The 18,436-nt window shown below is 44.4% G+C and overlaps 1 protein-coding gene across 1 annotated transcript in view; it reads right to left on the bottom strand.

Moving 5' to 3' along the window:
* Window positions 1-18,436, bottom strand: part of slc15a2 (solute carrier family 15 member 2) — a gene marked incomplete at its 5' end in the record, with an annotated part of 130,554 nt that overhangs the window by 41,808 nt on the left and 70,310 nt on the right. Inside the window, 3 exons of the mRNA XM_084311335.1 lie at window positions 10,559-10,684; window positions 10,833-10,914; window positions 17,937-18,025. Coding sequence (XP_084167461.1) covers window positions 10,559-10,684; window positions 10,833-10,914; window positions 17,937-18,025 — 297 coding nt within the window. The remainder of the gene's footprint in view (window positions 1-10,558; window positions 10,685-10,832; window positions 10,915-17,936; window positions 18,026-18,436) is intronic.

The raw sequence follows: 18,436 nt of genomic DNA, 5'->3' as shown, positions 1-18,436 counted from the left end.
GAAGCATCCAACATGTTCCTAGTGTGAAGCATCCAACGTGTTCCTAGTGTGAAGCATCCAACGTGTTCCTAGTGTGAAGCATCCAACGTGTTCCTAGTGTGAAGCATCCAACATGTTCCTAGTGTGAAGCATCCAACATGTTCCTAGTGTGAAGCATCCAACATGTTGCTACAGTGTGAAGCATCCAACATGTTCCTACAGTGTGAAGCATCCAACATGTTCCTAGTGTGAAGCATCCAACATGTTCCTACAGTGTGAAGCATCCAACATGTTCCTACAGTGTGAAGCATCCAACATGTTCCTAGTGTGAAGCATCCAACATGTTCCTACAGTGTGAAGCATCCAACATGTTCCTAGTGTGAAGCATCCAACATGTTCCTAGTGTGAAGCATCCAACATGTTCCTACAGTGTGAAGCATCCAACATGTTCCTACAGTGTGAAGCATCCAACATGTTCCTACAGTGTGAAGCATCCAACATGTTCCTACAGTGTGAAGCATTCAACATGTTCCTACAGTGTGAAGCATCCAACATGTTCATACAGTGTGAAGCATCCAACATGTTCCTACAGTGTGAAGCATCCAACATGTTCCTACAGTGTGAAGCATCCAACATGTTCCTAGTGTGAAGCATCCAACATGTTCCTACAGTGTGAAGCATCCAACATGTTCCTACAGTGTGAAGCATCCAACATATTCCTAGTGTGAAGCATCCAACATGTTCCTACAGTGTGAAGCATCCAACATGTTCCTATAGTGTGAAGCATCCAACATGTTCCTACAGTGTGAAGCATCCAACATGTTCCTACAGTGTGAAGCATCCAACATGTTCCTACAGTGTGAAGCATCCAACATGTTCCTACAGTGTGAAGCATCCAACATGTTCCTACAGTGTGAAGCATCCAACATGTTCCTACAGTGTGCAGCATCCAACATGTTCCTAGTGTGAAGCATCCAACATGTTCCTACAGTGTGAAGCATCCAACATGTTCCTAGTGTGAAGCATCCAACATGTTCCTACAGTGTGAAGCATCCAACATGTTCCTACAGTGTGAAGCATCCAACATGTTCCTACAGTGTGAAGCATCCAACATGTTCCTACAGTGTGAAGCATCCAACATGTTCCTACAGTGTGAAGCATCCAACATGTTCCTAGTGTGAAGCATCCAACATGTTCCTAGTGTGAAGCATCCAACATGTTCCTACAGTGTGAAGCATCCAACATGTTCCTACAGAGTGAAGCATCCAACATGTTCCTACAGTGTGAAGCATCCAACATGTTCCTACAGTGTGAAGCATCCGACATGTTCCTAGTGTGAAGCATCCAACATGTTCCTACAGTGTGAAGCATCCAACATGTTCCTAGTGTGAAGCATCCAACATGTTCCTAGGGTGAAGCATCCAACATGTTCCTACAGTGTGAAGCATCCAACATGTTCCTAGTGTGAAGCATCCAACATGTTCCTAGTGTGAAGCATCCAACATGTTCCTAGTGTGAAGCATCCAACATGTTCCTACAGTGTGAAGCATCCAACATGTTCCTAGTGTGAAGCATCCAACATGTTCCTAGTGTGAAGCATCCAACATGTTCCTACAGTGTGAAGCATCCAACATGTCCCTACAGTGTGAAGCATCCAACATGTTCCTAGTGTGTGAAGCATCCAACATGTTCCTAGTGTGAAGCATCCAACGTGTTCCTACAGTGTGAAGCATCCAACATGTTCCTACAGTGTGAAGCATCCAACATGTTCCTAGTGTGTGAAGCATCCAACATGTTCCTAGTGTGAAGCATCCAACGTGTTCCTACAGTGTGAAGCATCCAACATGTTCCTACAGTGTGAAGCATCCAACATGTTCCTAGTGTGAAGCATCCAACATGTTCCTACAGTGTGAAGCATCCAACATGTTCCTACAGTGTGAAGCATCCAACATGTTCCTAGTGTGTGAAGCATCCAACATGTTCCTACAGTGTGAAGCATCCAACATGTTCCTACAGTGTGAAGCATCCAACATGTTCCTACAGTGTGAAGCATCCAACATGTTCCTACAGTGTGAAGCATCCAACGTGGTCCTACAGTGTGAAGCATCCAACATGTTCCTACAGTGTGAAGCATCCAACATGGTCCTACAGTGTGAAGCATCCAACATGTTCCTAGTGTGAAGCATCCAACGTGTTCCTAGTGTGAAGCATCCAACGTGTTCCTAGTGTGAAGCATCCAACATGTTCCTACAGTGTGAAGCATCCAACATGTTCCTAGTGTGAAGCATCCAACGTGTTCCTAGTGTGAAGCATCCAACGTGTTCCTAGTGTGAAGCAACCAACGTGTTCCTAGTGTGAAGCATCCAACATGTTCCTAGTGTGAAGCATCCAACGTGTTCCTAGTGTGAAGCATCCAACGTGTTCCTAGTGTGAAGCATCCAACATGTTCCTAGTGTGAAGCATCCAACGTGTTCCTAGTGTGAAGCATCCAACATGTTCCTAGTGTGAAGCATCCAACATGTTGCTACAGTGTGAAGCATCCAACATGTTCCTACAGTGTGAAGCATCCAACATGTTCCTAGTGTGAAGCATCCAACATGTTCCTACAGTGTGAAGCATCCAACATGTTCCTAGTGTGAAGCATCCAACATGTTCCTACAGTGTGAAGCATCCAACATGTTCCTAGTGTGAAGCATCCAACATGTTTCTACAGTGTGAAGCATCCAACATGTTCCTACAGTGTGAAGCATCCAACATGTTCCTACAGTGTGAAGCATCCAACATGTTCCTAGTGTGAAGCATCCAACATGTTCCTACAGTGTGAAGCATCCAACATGTTCCTACAGTGTGAAGCATCCAACATGTTCCTAGTGTGAAGCATCCAACATGTTCCTAGTGTGAAGCATCCAACATGTTCCTACAGTGTGAAGCATCCAACATGTTCCTACAGTGTGAAGCATCCAACATGTTCCTACAGTGTGAAGCATCCAACATGTTCCTACAGTGTGAAGCATCCAACATGTTCCTACAGTGTGAAGCATCCAACATGTTCCTACAGTGTGAAGCATCCAACATGTTCCTAGTGTGAAGCATCCAACATGTTCCTACAGTGTGAAGCATCCAACATGTTCCTACAGTGTGAAGCATCCAACATGTTCCTACAGTGTGAAGCATCCAACATGTTCCTACAGTGTGAAGCATCCAACATGTTCCTACAGTGTGAAGCATCCAACATGTTCCTAGTGTGAAGCATCCAACATGTTCCTACAGTGTGAAGCATCCAACATGTTCCTACAGTGTGAAGCATCCAACATGTTCCTACAGTGTGAAGCATCCAACATGTTCCTACAGTGTGAAGCATCCAACATGTTCCTACAGTGTGAAGCATCCAACATGTTCCTAGTGTGAAGCATCCAACATGTTCCTACAGTGTGAAGTATCCAACATGTTCCTACAGTGTGAAGCATCCAACATGTTCCTACAGTGTGAAGCATCCAACATGTTCCTAGTGTGAAGCATCCAACATGTTCCTAGTGTGAAGCATCCAACATGTTCCTACAGTGTGAAGCATCCAACATGTTCCTAGTGTGAAGCATCCAACATGTTCCTACAGTGTGAAGCATCCAACATGTTCCTAGTGTGAAGCATCCAACATGTTCCTACAGTGTGAAGCATCCAACATGTTCCTAGTGTGAAGCATCCAACATGTTCCTACAGTGTGAAGCATCCAACATGTTCCTAGTGTGAAGCATCCAACATGTTCCTAGTGTGAAGCATCCAACATGTTCCTAGTGTGAAGCATCCAACGTGTTCCTAGTGTGAAGCATCCAACGCGTTCCTAGTGTGAAGCATCCAACGCGTTCCTAGTGTGAAGCATCCAACATGTTCCTACAGTGTGAAGCATCCAACGTGTTCCTAGTGTGAAGCATCCAACATGTTCCTAGTGTGAAGCATCCAACATGTTCCTAAAGTGTGAAGCATCCAACGTGTTCCTAGTGTGAAGCATCCAACATGTTCCTAGTGTGAAGCATCCAACATGTTCCTACAGTGTGAAGCATCCAACATGTTCCTAGTGTGAAGCATCCAACATGTTCCTACAGTGTGAAGCATCCAACATGTTCCTAGTGTGAAGCATCCAACATGTTCCTACAGTGTGAAGCATCCAACATGTTCCTAGTGTGAAGCATCCAACATGTTCCTACAGTGTGAAGCATCCAACATGTTCCTACAGTGTGAAGCATCCAACATGTTCCTAGTGTGAAGCATCCAACATGTTCCTACAGTGTGGTGTGAAGCATCCAACATGTTCCTACAGTGTGAAGCATCCAACATGTTCCTACAGTGTGGTGTGAAGCATTGCTTCTCAAAGTGGGGTTCCAGGGTCCAAAGCAAAATGGGGAATTTTTATTTCACTAATAAATTCTTCACTAGAAGTTAGTACAATGAAATAAAATATACAAATTAGAGGTCATAAAACTATTTGACAAACTATTGGTATCGTCCGTTTATGTTACCGATATCCTTTATTATTTAAGCTAGCGCAAAAGTAATGGTATCATATGAAACTTGCAGCATAGGAGAAGGAATCCAACCAGGAGAAAAATGTCATGGGCATGGCCATTTTCAAAGGGGTCTCTTGACTTCTCACTTCAAGAATGACTGAAAATGGGCTCAATAGAACCACACAGGACTTCTCTTTACAGCCAGGCTAATGTATGCTAGTCAGGCAATCTCTTTGGCAGGGGGAGGGGATATATAGTATCGGCCTATTCATTGGTTATTGGCCTTTTCCTGCTCCAAATTGACAGCATCTACTCAGACGGATCTATAGATCTTAAAAGTTGCCGGCAGTCAGTGTGTGTTAGCAGCAGACTAATAGCAGAGCCCATGGCTCCGAGGTCATCAGCAGGTTTGTAACCAAAACACTGATAAGCACTGGTGAGGCAGGTTTGGTCAGAGAGAACTATGGGGAGAGTTTGACATAGATAGAACGGACGTTTAGGTGCTTGTTACACACAGTGTTTTTGTGCTCGTTTTTATACGTTTTTGAATACGTTTGATGTCTTTATTACATAGAAATGCCGTTTTTGCCGGATACGTTGTGGCCCTACAGAAAACGCTAAATTGTGTTTTCCGTTTTGGAGTAGCGCCAAAACTCGCCGACAACATGTCGTGTAATCTGCGCGGAGCCGTTGCGAAAACGCCCATGCGCAGTAGATACCATCTGCGTGCCCTTCCGGTGACAACAGAGCTGTCCCAAATAGCTGCAGCTACCATGTGTTGTCAAGTTATTGTTATAAGGACCCCAGTCCAAGCTACAACAGTCTGCATTCCCTTAACAATTGTTTGTATTGAGCCGTATTGTATTGTACCCATTATGCAATATGTTAAATAAAGTTTACATCCATTCATTCTGCTAGCATTACCGATTGCATGAGCACTGCTGCTGGCTAACGTGAGATAGCGTTAGCTATCAGACCCTGTTAGCTCAAGCTCCTCTTTCAATCTTAACAAGCATTAAACAAAATGGCCCAGTCATCTATTCACCTTTGTTTAATACACACGGCGTTGTCTCTAATGTTATCTAGCTACTGATAGCTCCCGATATCATCAGTTTGGTGCTGGGTGGTTAACGTGAGCTAGCGTTAGCTTCTAGCCACAATGCTATACTGTTATACTGGCATATTCCAGTCACGTTAGCATGTAGCTAACAATGTAGCTAACAACATTGCCGATCCTTTTTGAGACTAAACTATCCGCTCTTGGTGGTCACTTGTGTTGATGTTAGTTTTGTTTCATCAACAAATGAGAGGCAGAACACACAGTGAATGTATCTGTTTTGTTTATTGCACTTTTATTACACTTTGCTGAAAAACAAGTGCTGCATTGGGTAAATAGGCATTTAAAGATGGCGGCGCCTTGTTGACATTTTCTTTGCAGGAAGTGTATTGGCACATTCAAGTTCTGATTGGTTGAAAATTGCCTTCATGTTCGCCACCTACTGCCACCTACTGCTTTGGCAGTGTACTACATCACTGTGCTCAGGTGACAAAACGAAAGTGTGACTCGCCTCCCGCTACGTTGCGACCTGGAAAAGCTAAACTCATCTGAAAACGAAACGAAAGTCTAACCGCAGCCTTAGTGTGTTAAAGGTGAACAGCCGTTGCCATGGTAGCGTGTCACGTAGTAACAAGAAGAGGGGGCAGGCCCGTTGCTATGGGGAGAACGTTATGAGCCATGAGTTCCTTCCGGGGTAAGTTAGATTGAGACACGACGCACAGACGAGCAGACGCGTTGATCAGAGACTTTCATCCCTCCTCACCCTCGCTGGGTGGGGAGGGGAAATATGCCACATCATCGCTAGCTTCGGCTAACAGGGGAGGTTTTGGCTACGACGAGGCCCAGAACCATTGGACTGATGAGAGAAGAGACGGTGGAGAATAATGAATTTAGTTTTCCTTCAAAGACTGTTCAAGGACGCGGCTGGGTGGCGCAGCGGACATTGCACTCGTCACCAACGCAAGAGACACCGGGTTCGACTCCGGCTGTCGGCGTTGCCTCCGGCTTGGGCCAGCCGTCATACTAACTCAATTGGCAGAGTTAGCGGGTGGAAGTCGATGGGTGGTAATCTGGACGTTGTGGACAGCGACTCCTACAGGTCGGTTGGGGGACGCCTGCACAGCAGAGACAGGAAATAGCAGGGGTAGTGTGAGCCTCCCACATGTTACACCTCGCCAATGAGAGTCCGCGCTGGCAGGTGAAAAGATGTGACAGGCTGCCTCCTCGTGTATCGGAGGGGACACATGATGCAAGGCTTCTATCCTCCCTACAACTGGCCAGTGGGGGGCATATGCTAGCAACGTTCAAGACAGGGGAGGGGAGAATTGGCACAGTGGAATTGGGATGGGAGAAAAAAATTAAAAAGAGGAGAAAAAGTGGATCAAAAAATATATATATATTTGGGTGTCATCAGCGTAAAAATTAAAGTTTATGCCAAATTTGCGTATGATATTGCCGAGGGGTAGCATGTAAATCGAAAATAGCAAAGGACGCAGGACGCTTCATTACTTCAGGCAACCAACTTGCGCCTAGCACGCCCCCGCGGCGACGCGGCAGCGCCAGAGCGGAGCGGCAGAGCGCAGCGGCAGAGCGCAGCGGCAGGCGGCAGCGGCGCGCAGGTTGCCGCACGCAATCCCCCCTGTTTTAACATCGACGGTTAGCTCAACTCGTTCGCCAGCTTGCTGTGGAGCCTGCGGTCCAGTTGGTGACAAGTTCGAATCACTTCAATTATTTTTATTTTTTTTTACGTTTAATTAATTTATCGCCTCTCTATATAAACGTCTTTCTTTCGCCGGTTAAGTTTAGGCATTCTTTCGGAGTTGGTTAAGGTTAGAGTTTGTCGCAGAGCATGGCAATAGAATGCAGCCTATTTCCGCTCTGCCGCTCTCTCGCTCTGCCGCGGTCACATGGGCGTCGTGGCCAATCAGAGAAACGCTGAACGCAAGTTGGTTGCCTGAAGTGTTGACGCGCCCAGGACAGAGCCTTGTGGGACACCACATTGCACTGGGAGGGTCTCAGATGTTAAATCATTATAGACCATGCAGTGTGTTCTATCAGTTAAATAAGATTTAAACCAAGTGCGTGACCCCGAATGCCAACATGATTCTCAAGCCGACCTAGAAGAATCGAATGATCGATAGTGTCAAAGAAGTTAGGTTTGAGTCAAGAGAGAGCAGTAAGTCATTTGTGACTTTGGTAACCGCCGTTTCGGTGGAGTGTAAGGCTCTAAAGCCAGATTGAAAAGATTCATTAAGATTATTGTTTGATAAATGGTCAGTAAGTTGCGTTGCGACAATCCGTTCTAACACTTTGGATAGGAACGGAAGATTGGAGATGGGTCTGTAATTTTTCAAGATTAAAGGGTCGAGGTTCGGTTTTTTAAGTAGTGGTTTAATGACGGCTGATTTAAAGGCCAGGGGCACCACGCCAGTAGACAAGGAGGTGTTGAAGATATTGAGTAGGGCAGGGCCTAGAGTTGGGAAGAGTTTTTTGATGAGAGTTGCTGGAAGAGGGTCAAACAGACAGGTTGAGGGTTTAGCCGCGCCAACCAATTTAGAGAGGGCACTAAGTGAGATGTTTTCAAGGCAGCATAGCGTATGGCTGGATTCAAAGTCAGGGGGAAGGCCCATCAGAGGTTGGGAGGGACTCTGATTGTTGAGTAAGCCAACAATTTCATCTCTTATGAGATCAATTTTCTTGGTAAAGAATTTAATGAATTCGTTAGCCAAGAACGCATGGTTTAGGGCACTTGGTTGTTTCTGAGTAAGTTTTGCAACTGTGTCAAACAGAAACTTTTAGTTGTTTTTGTTTTCATTAATGAGCCTGGAAAAATATGAGGTTTTCGCAAGTGAGAGTGCCTTTTTGTAGTTATGTAAACTATCATTCCAGGCAAGGCGGAATACTTCGAGTTTGGTCGAACGCCATTTATGTTCAAGTTTGCGACAAGCCTTTTTAAAGGAACGAGTTTCCTCCGTAAACCAAGGAGTTTGTTTTTGCGGAGCACGTTTAATTTTAGACTTAAGGGGAGCGTGCTACGAAGGGCGGCGCTAAGTTTGTCTGTAAAGAGATCAAGGGGGCCAGAGTAAGAGAGGAAGGGAGAGAGAGTGTCTGGTAGGCAGTTAACTAGAATTGGGACAGTTGAGGCGTTAATACGACGGCTCATGTAGGATTCTACACTGTCTGGGCGAGAAACCGTCAAATCAATTTGAAATTTGATGAGGTAGTGGTCTGAGAGAGCAGGAACATAGGGGGAAACGGTCAAATCTGACACAGTGAGACCGCGGGCTAGGACTAGGTCAAGGGTGTTCCCACCACTGTGAGTGGGTTGGTCAACGATTTGAATGAGACCGACAGAGTCAATGATGTCGGTAAAAGCCTTATTTAGGGGATCTAGAGTTTTGTTGGAATGAATGTTAAAATCACCAACAATTAAAATGTTATCTGAGCGCGTAACAAGCTCAGAGATGAAAGTGGAAAACTCATCTAGGAAGAGGGTGTAAGGGCCTGGGGGGCGGTAAAGGACAGCCATTACAAAGGATGCAGTGGAGGTAGGAATCAGACCGCCACACTTTCTGTTGGGGGGAGAGGGACGCAACAGGAGCACCTCAAACGAGGAAAACTTACAGTTTGCGTCGGATGTAAAGTTGTGCTTAGAGTCGTAAATTAGAGCAACTCCGCCTCCTTTCTTGGAGGTGCGTGCGATATGGGAGCTACTAAAATTAGGGGGTGAAGCCTCGTTTAAGGGCAGAAAGTCATTAGGTTTAAGCCATGTCTCAGTGAGGCCCAATAAGTCGAGACTATGGTCTGTTATCAGTTCATTTACCAAAAGAGCTTTGGTTGGCAGAGAGCGAATGTTGATAAGGCCAACCTTCACGCACTCTGTATATTTAACAGCGCGATTTTCAGCCATGCGGGTAGGTTTAATCGCAATTAAGTTGGCATGGTTTATCGCACAAGGACAAGCTGGGTAAAGCGGAGCATAACGAGATATTCTAGTTTTGATTGGATATACCGGGTTAAGGATAGAGATAGAAAGAGAGGAGTGGGGAGCCTGGTGGAGGAGGGACCCAGCATGGTTAAGAAAGGTATAGGGATTGGCAGGCTCCATCGGTTTAGCATGACTAGCAGGCTCGCTAAGCGTGCCGCTAGCGGACTAGGATAGTATAGTTGACAAGCTAACAAGGCAAGACCAGAAAATGCAGATACAAACGCGTGGCCTGCTGGAGGAGGGCAAGTAAGAGGCAGTAGATACTCAAATGCACTCGGTTGCCTCCTCGGAGAACTCCAGCAGGAAAACTCCAAGTCTTTGTCTGTCCAGCAGGAAAACTCCAAGTCTTTGTCTGTCCAGCAGGAAAACTCCAAGTCTTTGTCTGTCCAGCAGGAAAACTCCAAGTCTTTGTCTGTCTTAGTCGGTCACTGGGACTTCGCTGGCGCTTTGATAAACTACACTTAAATCCCTAATGAATATTGTCCCACACCTGTAGGAGGCTGGCCTCTGACAATTGTTTGGACTAATTAGCAGGAGAAAAGCCAGATGCTAGATTCACACCCACTTATGACAGGGGTGAATTCAGTTGATTGGTTCAGAGACAAACAGCAACCAAATTGATACACAGAATGCTACGCACTTCTTTTTACACAGCTAGTTCACAAGTAATAGTCTGTCTCAGCTCCTCAGTGCTGTGACTTCTCACTTCAAGAATGACTGAAAATGGGCTCAATAGAACCACACAGGACTTCTCTTTACAGCCAGGCTAATGTATGCTAGTCAGGCAATCTCTTTGGCAGGGGGAGGGGATATATAGTATCGGCCTATTCATTGGTTATTGGCCTTTTCCTGCTCCAAACTATTGTTATTATATCAGCCTTTTAACATCCACTATCGTTTGAAATCTAATACAAATTATTATTGTCTCTGGGACAAAGATCCTATGAAATGGGGGCCTGTGGCCTATTACATATGAATTTGTGGGTCCTTGACATTAAAAGGTTTTGAGAACCTCAGGGCTGTGTGCTTTACCTGGAGGGGTGTGATGGGCTGTTCAAACAGGTTGCTGCCAGGGATCCTTATAGTGATGTTGTTCTGAGCCAGGTTATACACCTGCAACAGGCTGTGGCCCTTAGGGGCAGGCTGCACCACGGTTTTCTAGTAGACAGAGAGGGAGATAGAAGAGTTGTGTCAGTGTGAGAGAGAGAAAGCAAGCGTGTGATAGTAAGTGAATGTGTGTGAGAGTCTCTCTCTCTCTCTCTCCCTCTCTCTCTCTCAGCATCTCCAGCGCCTCTACAGCACTCACCACTACGTTCACCTCCACTAAGGTGGCCGCTCCGAAGGCCATCGCTGCGATGATCATCCCTACGGTCATCTTCCTTAGAGGCCTACAGGAAGAGGGAGGAGAAACCTGTACTGAAACCTCACAGAGAACAGAGCCTATCTCCATTTTTCAGGGCTTCGAAGCTTCAGTAATAATTATAATACAATTAATCAAATAATCTAAGCTTCATTCTTCCTCTCGCAGTGCGGCGGGTAAATTAGATTCTCGTAACATGCACAAGGCCAAGAAACAAAGAAAACGAAGCATTCAAATAGTGATTTTGACATTGATTACCACGGCAGCGGTCAACGCTTCGAAAGCATTCAGGTCACAGACTTGCTCACTATCTGCTGAGCAACCACAGGAGCACGGCAATAAAAGGTTCAATAAGTAGTTTGACTTTATTCATTGTACGCTGCACATTTATTGTCTATTGTTTTATTAGGATCCCCATTGGCTGCCAATTGAATGACCGCTAGTCTTCCCGAAGTCCTCACAACAAAGTAATACAGTATTATACAGAATGTAATTAGTAATACAAATTTTAAATAATGTGAAATAAAAGCATAGAGGAATGAAAAATGAATGCTCAACATTGAAGAAACTAAATTAATTCAATATCCAATGAAGAACATGGGGAAAGGCAGAGTATATGAGAAAGACCTATGGCTCTGACAGTACTAAACATCTAAAATACTGCTATGCTGAACAAACTTCAATGTTATTGCCATAAAATCCAATGTATATTGTTTATTTACCTTTCTGTGAACGTCTAGGAAAAAAACGTGTCTCAATCCGATGGCGGAGCTATGGACATTATACAAAAGTAACTGTACTTACAGTAGATTTAATTCACAGTCTTTGCTGCCCTGTACCGGGCACCTGGTGGTACTAAATCCAGATTTAACTCTGGAAAGAGGAGATTTGGCCCAATCCATAGATGTATGACTTGGCCATAATAAGGTAATTTATAGGTCTGATATTCTATATTCATATTTCAAATTGCATGTGTCCCGATAGCAAAATTCAGTACTGTATCTACAAAAAAGCCCTGTAAATCATCTGCCCTTTGTTAATTTGCTTAGATATTTAGTACACTTGATCTCAAGAAGGTGCTGGCTTTTTTCTGGTCAGACATGAGCGACAGAGGAGAGGGTGAACAGGAGAAGAGTGGGGAAGACATGCAACAAATGATCCCCCGGGAGCGGGAAGCGAACCCGGGACGGCCGCGTAGGTGTCCGAGGCACTATGGTATGCGCCACAAGGGCGCCTCTATACTTACTATACTATACAAGAACCACATCAGTTCTTTCCTTAACCCTTTCTGCGCCAAACCCGAGAAAAGTTGGGTTTCGCCGCCAGCGGTTGAGCGGCATACCAGAGAATTCTCGGGTTTTGATCCTTTGATATTTTTCCTTTGATCCTCGTTCTAGACACTCAGCCAGAGCTCCCTAGGTCTCCCTGGCACATCTGCCTACGTTGGAATTGCAATGACGATCAAATCTTGCCAGGTGGCAGCATCGCCTACCTTTTGAACTGGGGATATCACTTGTCTTCCAGTACTGACTTACCTCCGGCTGTTTCCCACCTAGGAATGGATCACAACATAGCAATCGGTGGAAGATTTGGTGCCTCAGAGCTATTCTTTCCCGTATGGTAGCCATGCCCAATATACACGAGTAATTGCGATCGCCATGGGATCGACTGGGATTTATTCATTTTGGAGTACTTTCTGACTGAGGTAAGGTCTATCTTAGGTAACATGCTTTTTTTTTTTTTTACGTAAAACATGCTTCTGTATCGATCACAGTGTCGTATTTTACCGGACATAAAACATGATTTTGCTAACGATCACAGTTTCTAGTTAAAGCGACCCCCCCCCCCCCCCCCCTTTATGATTTTGTGAAGACACATATGTATATGGTATATAACTTTGATTTGGAAGTATTTGGGGTTTCAGGCGAGCAACCAGAACGATTTGGGCATAATGCATATAACGTGTCATATCTTGCGATCTATGAAAAAATACTGGATTATTTAGGAAAGGGGCGATGTTTAGCGTGTAATAGCGTACAAACTACAGTATGTAGAAATTGACTTGTTAGACACTCTTGGACTATAAACAATGCCTGTCAAATGAGACATACTATTGTCTCCATAGCTATAATACAGAACACACGATGGGTCCGCAAACATTGCGAAAATGGTCAATAACGCTGGCGCCATTGAGTAAAGATGGGAAAAGAGCGTGGCAGTCAATGAGTTAAAGTGGCCTTTATTTTCCTCATTCCTTTAAATTGTCCTTTTCATTTTGTTTAAAGTGACGGTTTGTGTGTGAGCGAATGCAGCATGTGTGTTGTGTGTGTGTATGTGTGTGCTCATGTGTACTTGTGTGTGGAGAGTTCAGTGTTCAATGTTCTGATGGCCTGGGGGAAGAAGCTGAGCCTTAGTCTCTCTGTTCTTGCTGCATGTGTGCATAGGCACTTGCCTGACCGCAGCAGCTTGAACAGGGTGGTGGGGGTCTTTCATTATTCTGCAGGCTCTGGATTTTCACCTCCTGTTATTTAAGTCCTGCAGGGGTGGTAGTGCAATACCCGTAGTACGCTCTGCTGAGCGCACCACTCTCTGTAGGGCCTTCCTGTCCTGGGCCGTGTTGTTTCCAAACCAGGATACTTAAGTACATCCAATATTAAATAATTTTACTTCAGTATAATTTTTTGTTCAAGTTTCAAGTTTCTTTATTAGTTGTCATACAAAAATACAGAATACTTTTATATGAAATGCTTTTTTTTTTGCATTACATCAGAGACCAGGTAAGGACTCTATATATCCAATCTTGCGTTGATCTGATATTTTTTTCTCCCGCGATTGAAGCTGTCTGTGTGTGGCTGTTTACCGTTGGGTGCAGGAGGGCGCCGCGCTCCAGGGCCCATTTCATGTATGCACGAGGAGACATACAAATGATAATCTAGCGTTAATTTCAGGAAGATTCGATAATCAGACGAAAAATGACAACGTGATAACTGGTTTCCACTAAAGTACTATTTTCGCATCTTTTTCCTGGAATTACTCAGAAGCACCCAAACTATATTCATATTCAAAATGGTATAAAACGGAAATGTATGGATGAAAAAATTATCCGTTTTTTTGCACGTTGACCAGAAGCAACTCACTGACAATCGACGGTGTTATTAGATCCATAGCTATAATATAAAATATAGGTTTAGCTCTACAAACAAGGTGAGCATTTACGTAAGGGATAATGTATAGCTACGAGGTCATTGTCGCAAAATAATTGACCGACACAGAGTTTAAAATACCGAGCCGCCTCGGCGAGGTGTTTTAAACGTCAGTGAAGGTCAATTATTTTGCGACAATGATCGAGTATAGCTATACATTATCCCGCTTATTACATGGCTAACTTACTAACAATATACCTAATTCATTTTCCATCGACTCGCAACACTGGTTCTGGCTGCGTTCTGGCTCCGCTCGTCGCTCCGCCCCCTGTCATCGCCGGCAGCAGAACACCGGCAGTGTCTAATTGCACTGAAACAGTGTGTGTCAGTGGGCTTGATTGCGAACAGCTGCACACAGCGGTCATTATTGTCCCACAGCGGTCATTATTGTCTGATAATGACCGCTGTCGGGGGGCTATTGACCAATCACAAGCAAGCATTTCGGCGAATGTGAAAACGCCATGTAATAAATGGGGTTAATGGACGGCAAGGCCAGATGCACTTCCCGGAAGGGGCGTGGCACTCAAATGTGTTAAAGAGGTATTGTAGAAAAATAAATAAGCCACAAAGGCAACTCATAAAAACAGAGTTTATATTGAAAACATAAAACAATAAACCTCCACCAAGGGAGTTTATGTGCAAAGGACAGTTCCAAAAGCACACAAGAAAACACTACCATAAAGAAATCAGCCTCTATATCTCTATGAAATAAAGTGTAAAATAAACCAGTAGCCCAAAACAACTATGGCTACAAAAGAAGGCTAAATGCTGAATAGGGCAGCACAACACTTTAATATAATAAGCCTGACAAAAAGGATAGCCAACACAAGCAAATGAAAAAGCAGTTGACACTGCGATGTCCAAACTCAAATAGACTCAGCCCTGCCAAAGGCACAGCTGCACCGAATCAGGTGCAATCAAGCCCACACACCTGCCGACCCATGAGGCAATCAACCACAGAGGCCAGTGATTGACAGCTATCCCTCACAGGAGACGAAATAGACAGCTGTCCCTCACAGAAAGGAAAAATAAAGCAAAAACCATGACAACTTCGACACACTGCCCGAGAGGAGCAGGAATCGAAACCAGGAACCTCCGCTCTACCTCCTGAGCCACTGTCGCCACTTACACACATACACACTGTAACTGAGGGGTTACAAAACCCTGACTGTATTAAAGATTGTGATAGATTAAACCACTGCTAGGTATGTACTTTAATTACTGGCCAGACAGTACATCGAATAGATATGGTGGACACTCATAATAACACGGCATTGACAAAGAAATAGTATTTGAGGGTATTTTATTATTATGCAACATTAGGTTACAGAATGAGAATTAGGGTCGCGCTTGTATGGCGAAGAATATGCATAAAGTCAGTCAGTAGCATGAGTCACTGGGAATAGCAGGATTCCTACTATGGGTACTAGTCTGACGCCACCTGGCGTATAATAGCAATTATAGAAGGCAACGCTGGTACCGCCTGGAGACACTGGGTTCCTCTCAGAGTTGTAAGGTCTAGAGGATAGAGGAATGTTCGGATACTCAGTCTGATTCAATGAAGAATAAAGGGGTTTCGCGTACAGAAGCCAGTCCTTGTAAATCCAACGATCAGCAACAAAAGCAATAACTGTAATCCAATGCTCGATAGCAAACGATGATAGCTAGCCAGCCTCTGTCCATGAGGCCAGCCCGAGTGTAAATCCTCACGAGGTTAAATCCCAAACGATAGTGGAAATCAACGATGCTCTTCTCCGGGTAACACGTTCCACAATCAATATAATCCAACCAGTAATGGTTCTGCAATCGCCGCCGCTGGTTCTCCTGTGCACATGTCCAACAGGTTCTCCGACTAGGCCTCCTCGGGTACTGGCACCAATGTATTTAGTCCACGCACCCTGGCTAAGGTCCACTAGCTAACACGAACGAACCGCTGGGTAATGCTACACACGAACGAACTGTGTTGGCACGATATACAATAAATGAACGACTATTTACTTCACATTAAACTAGGTCGAACTTGACGTTACTGCATTAAACTCTGACACTTTACTATTCTATTCGCACGTGGTTCTCAACGCTCTGTTAGACGCACGGTTGCTCACTTCACTGTTACCGAACACAGACAGACTTTAGACGAACTTGTCACGTTGGCTTGCTTAGACGAACTGCTGCTGTGCGCACCTGCGCCGTATATATACTAAAGTGGTTATCTAGTCCCAAACCTCAGTTCTTGTCTGGAATCAATACGCTGTCTCCGGGCATGTTACGACATGCCTGGGCTTGTCTTTGAACCTGACGTTGGGGGCTTGCGGGCTGGCGCCTGGGGCGCTATCCAATAAGGAGAGCGAATATTACTATGGTTCGAACGCAGGTTTAAAGGGATATACCGTGTATATATAAATAATATACAATGTATATAAAACAATAAATGTAGATTCTCAGCTTTAATCTGGCCCTTCACAACACACACACCTAGTGGTTATTGGTCAACACCACCAGTTACAATAATAAAAGCATTCACTGTTCTAAAAATGGTTCCTTATCACAGTGATTGATCAGACACAGGTTTCCACATCATTGTGTCTTTATTTTCCTGCTGATCTGACCTGCAGATGACTGGGTTGATAGAAGCGGCATCTGCGGCAAACGTGTCTTTTATGGGAGCATGTCTATGTTCCCCGGGTCCTATGTTCCCTGGGTCCTATGTTCCCCGGTAGCGATAGATAGTCAGACCACCAGCCCTGATTCCAAACTCTAACCTTAACCAACTTCGAAAGAGGGCCTAAGCTTAACCAGTTCGAAACAAGGCGGACATTAACAATTAATAAAATAATAAAAATTTATAAAATGTTCAATCAATCAATCGGGGAACATAGAACCCGGGGAACATAGGGATGACCCTTATTTTATGATGTGTCTAATTTGTGTGTGTGGAATCACATGATTACCACTCACACCAGCACTTACTGTAGTACTCACATTTACCATTCTTGTAAAATATAAAATGCAATCATTTAGCCTACTGCAGGATACAGATATAAACTGGGGTATTTAGTATTTAAATGGCATGGTTATTTAATTGACATCCTAAAGTACCCACACACTGGAGGAAGTGGTTCAAAATCGGATCGTACTGCATTTAACATTTATTTTTGGTGGTTGCCCTCATAGAGAGCAAACAGAGGGATGTATCTCATGGATAACATACTTTTTCCAGGAAGAGAAAGCACTTTGAAAATAAAAAGGCACAGAGTGATGAATAGATAAGCATTAGGTGCAGACAAAAGGGGTACACTTTTTTAATTTCATGGGATCTTTAAGCTGCGATCAGGGTTTTCCCCCGTGGATGAATAACCCAAGGTGGAGTTTATAGGTCTCTCTATAATTACATTACATTACATTTACATTTAGTCATTTAGCTGATGCTTTTTTTCCAAAGCGACTTACAAGTTCTGTACGACAAGTCATCAGGAATTCAAGACGATAGACCAAAAAAATGCTCCAGTCATCGTATTTGTGAGGAATGTTAAACACTCTATAGTAGTGTTATGTCTACGCAGACTTTTGTTAGACAGTAAAGAGTTTACATAACTCTTAGCATGTGTCCGTGGGATATAACTACAAGGTCACATGGTTTGTTTCCCCAGTAAAAAAGGCCTGTGTCCACCATAAAGACAGAGGCCTGTCGAATGCCCGTGTCCACTATGAAGACAGAGGCCTGTCGAATGCCCGCGTCCACTATGAAGACAGAGGCCTGTCGAATGCCCGCGTCCACTATAAGTATCGATGGATCTATCTATCTATGAAGACAGAGGCCTTCGATGGAAAGCAGGCGCCCACTCACGTGATCTTGATGTTGCACATGGCAACGAGGGGGTAGATCATGATGTCGAAGATGGGGACAAACACAAGAATCAACAGGGCGTTCAGCATCTAGGGGACACATCGGGGAGGAAGACAACTTTAAATGCCTCTATAAAAAGAGACAATCACCAGAGACAATAAAACCATAAATGCTTAGAGCTGCGCACGTATAAACAGACAATGGCAAACATTCTTGCTCAATTTGACCCCATGAACAGATTGCAGGGCGGTGGTGATGGTGGCGATAGCACCGTTGTAAAAATGACTTGGGTTCAGGGATGAACAGGTGTGATTTCCTCCCTGATCATGACAGCAACACTGGTGAGACAATCAATACTTTAAAGAGGAACTGTGTTTCTCAGTGGTTCACTTTGCACACAGGGGGTGGGGAGGGGGTTGCGCTAGGGGACTGTATTCAGGTATGGCTGGGTTTGATGTCATCAAAACTGACGTCCTCTTTTGCTGTTAGCAAGTTTTAGC

The sequence above is a fragment of the Notolepis coatsorum genome (genome assembly GCF_963971535.1).
Source record: "Notolepis coatsorum genome assembly, chromosome: 3".
Classification (NCBI taxonomy): Eukaryota; Metazoa; Chordata; class Actinopteri; order Aulopiformes; family Paralepididae; genus Notolepis; species Notolepis coatsorum.
Note: the sequence above shows the minus strand (reverse complement) of the source record. Positions and strands in the feature narration are given on the sequence as shown.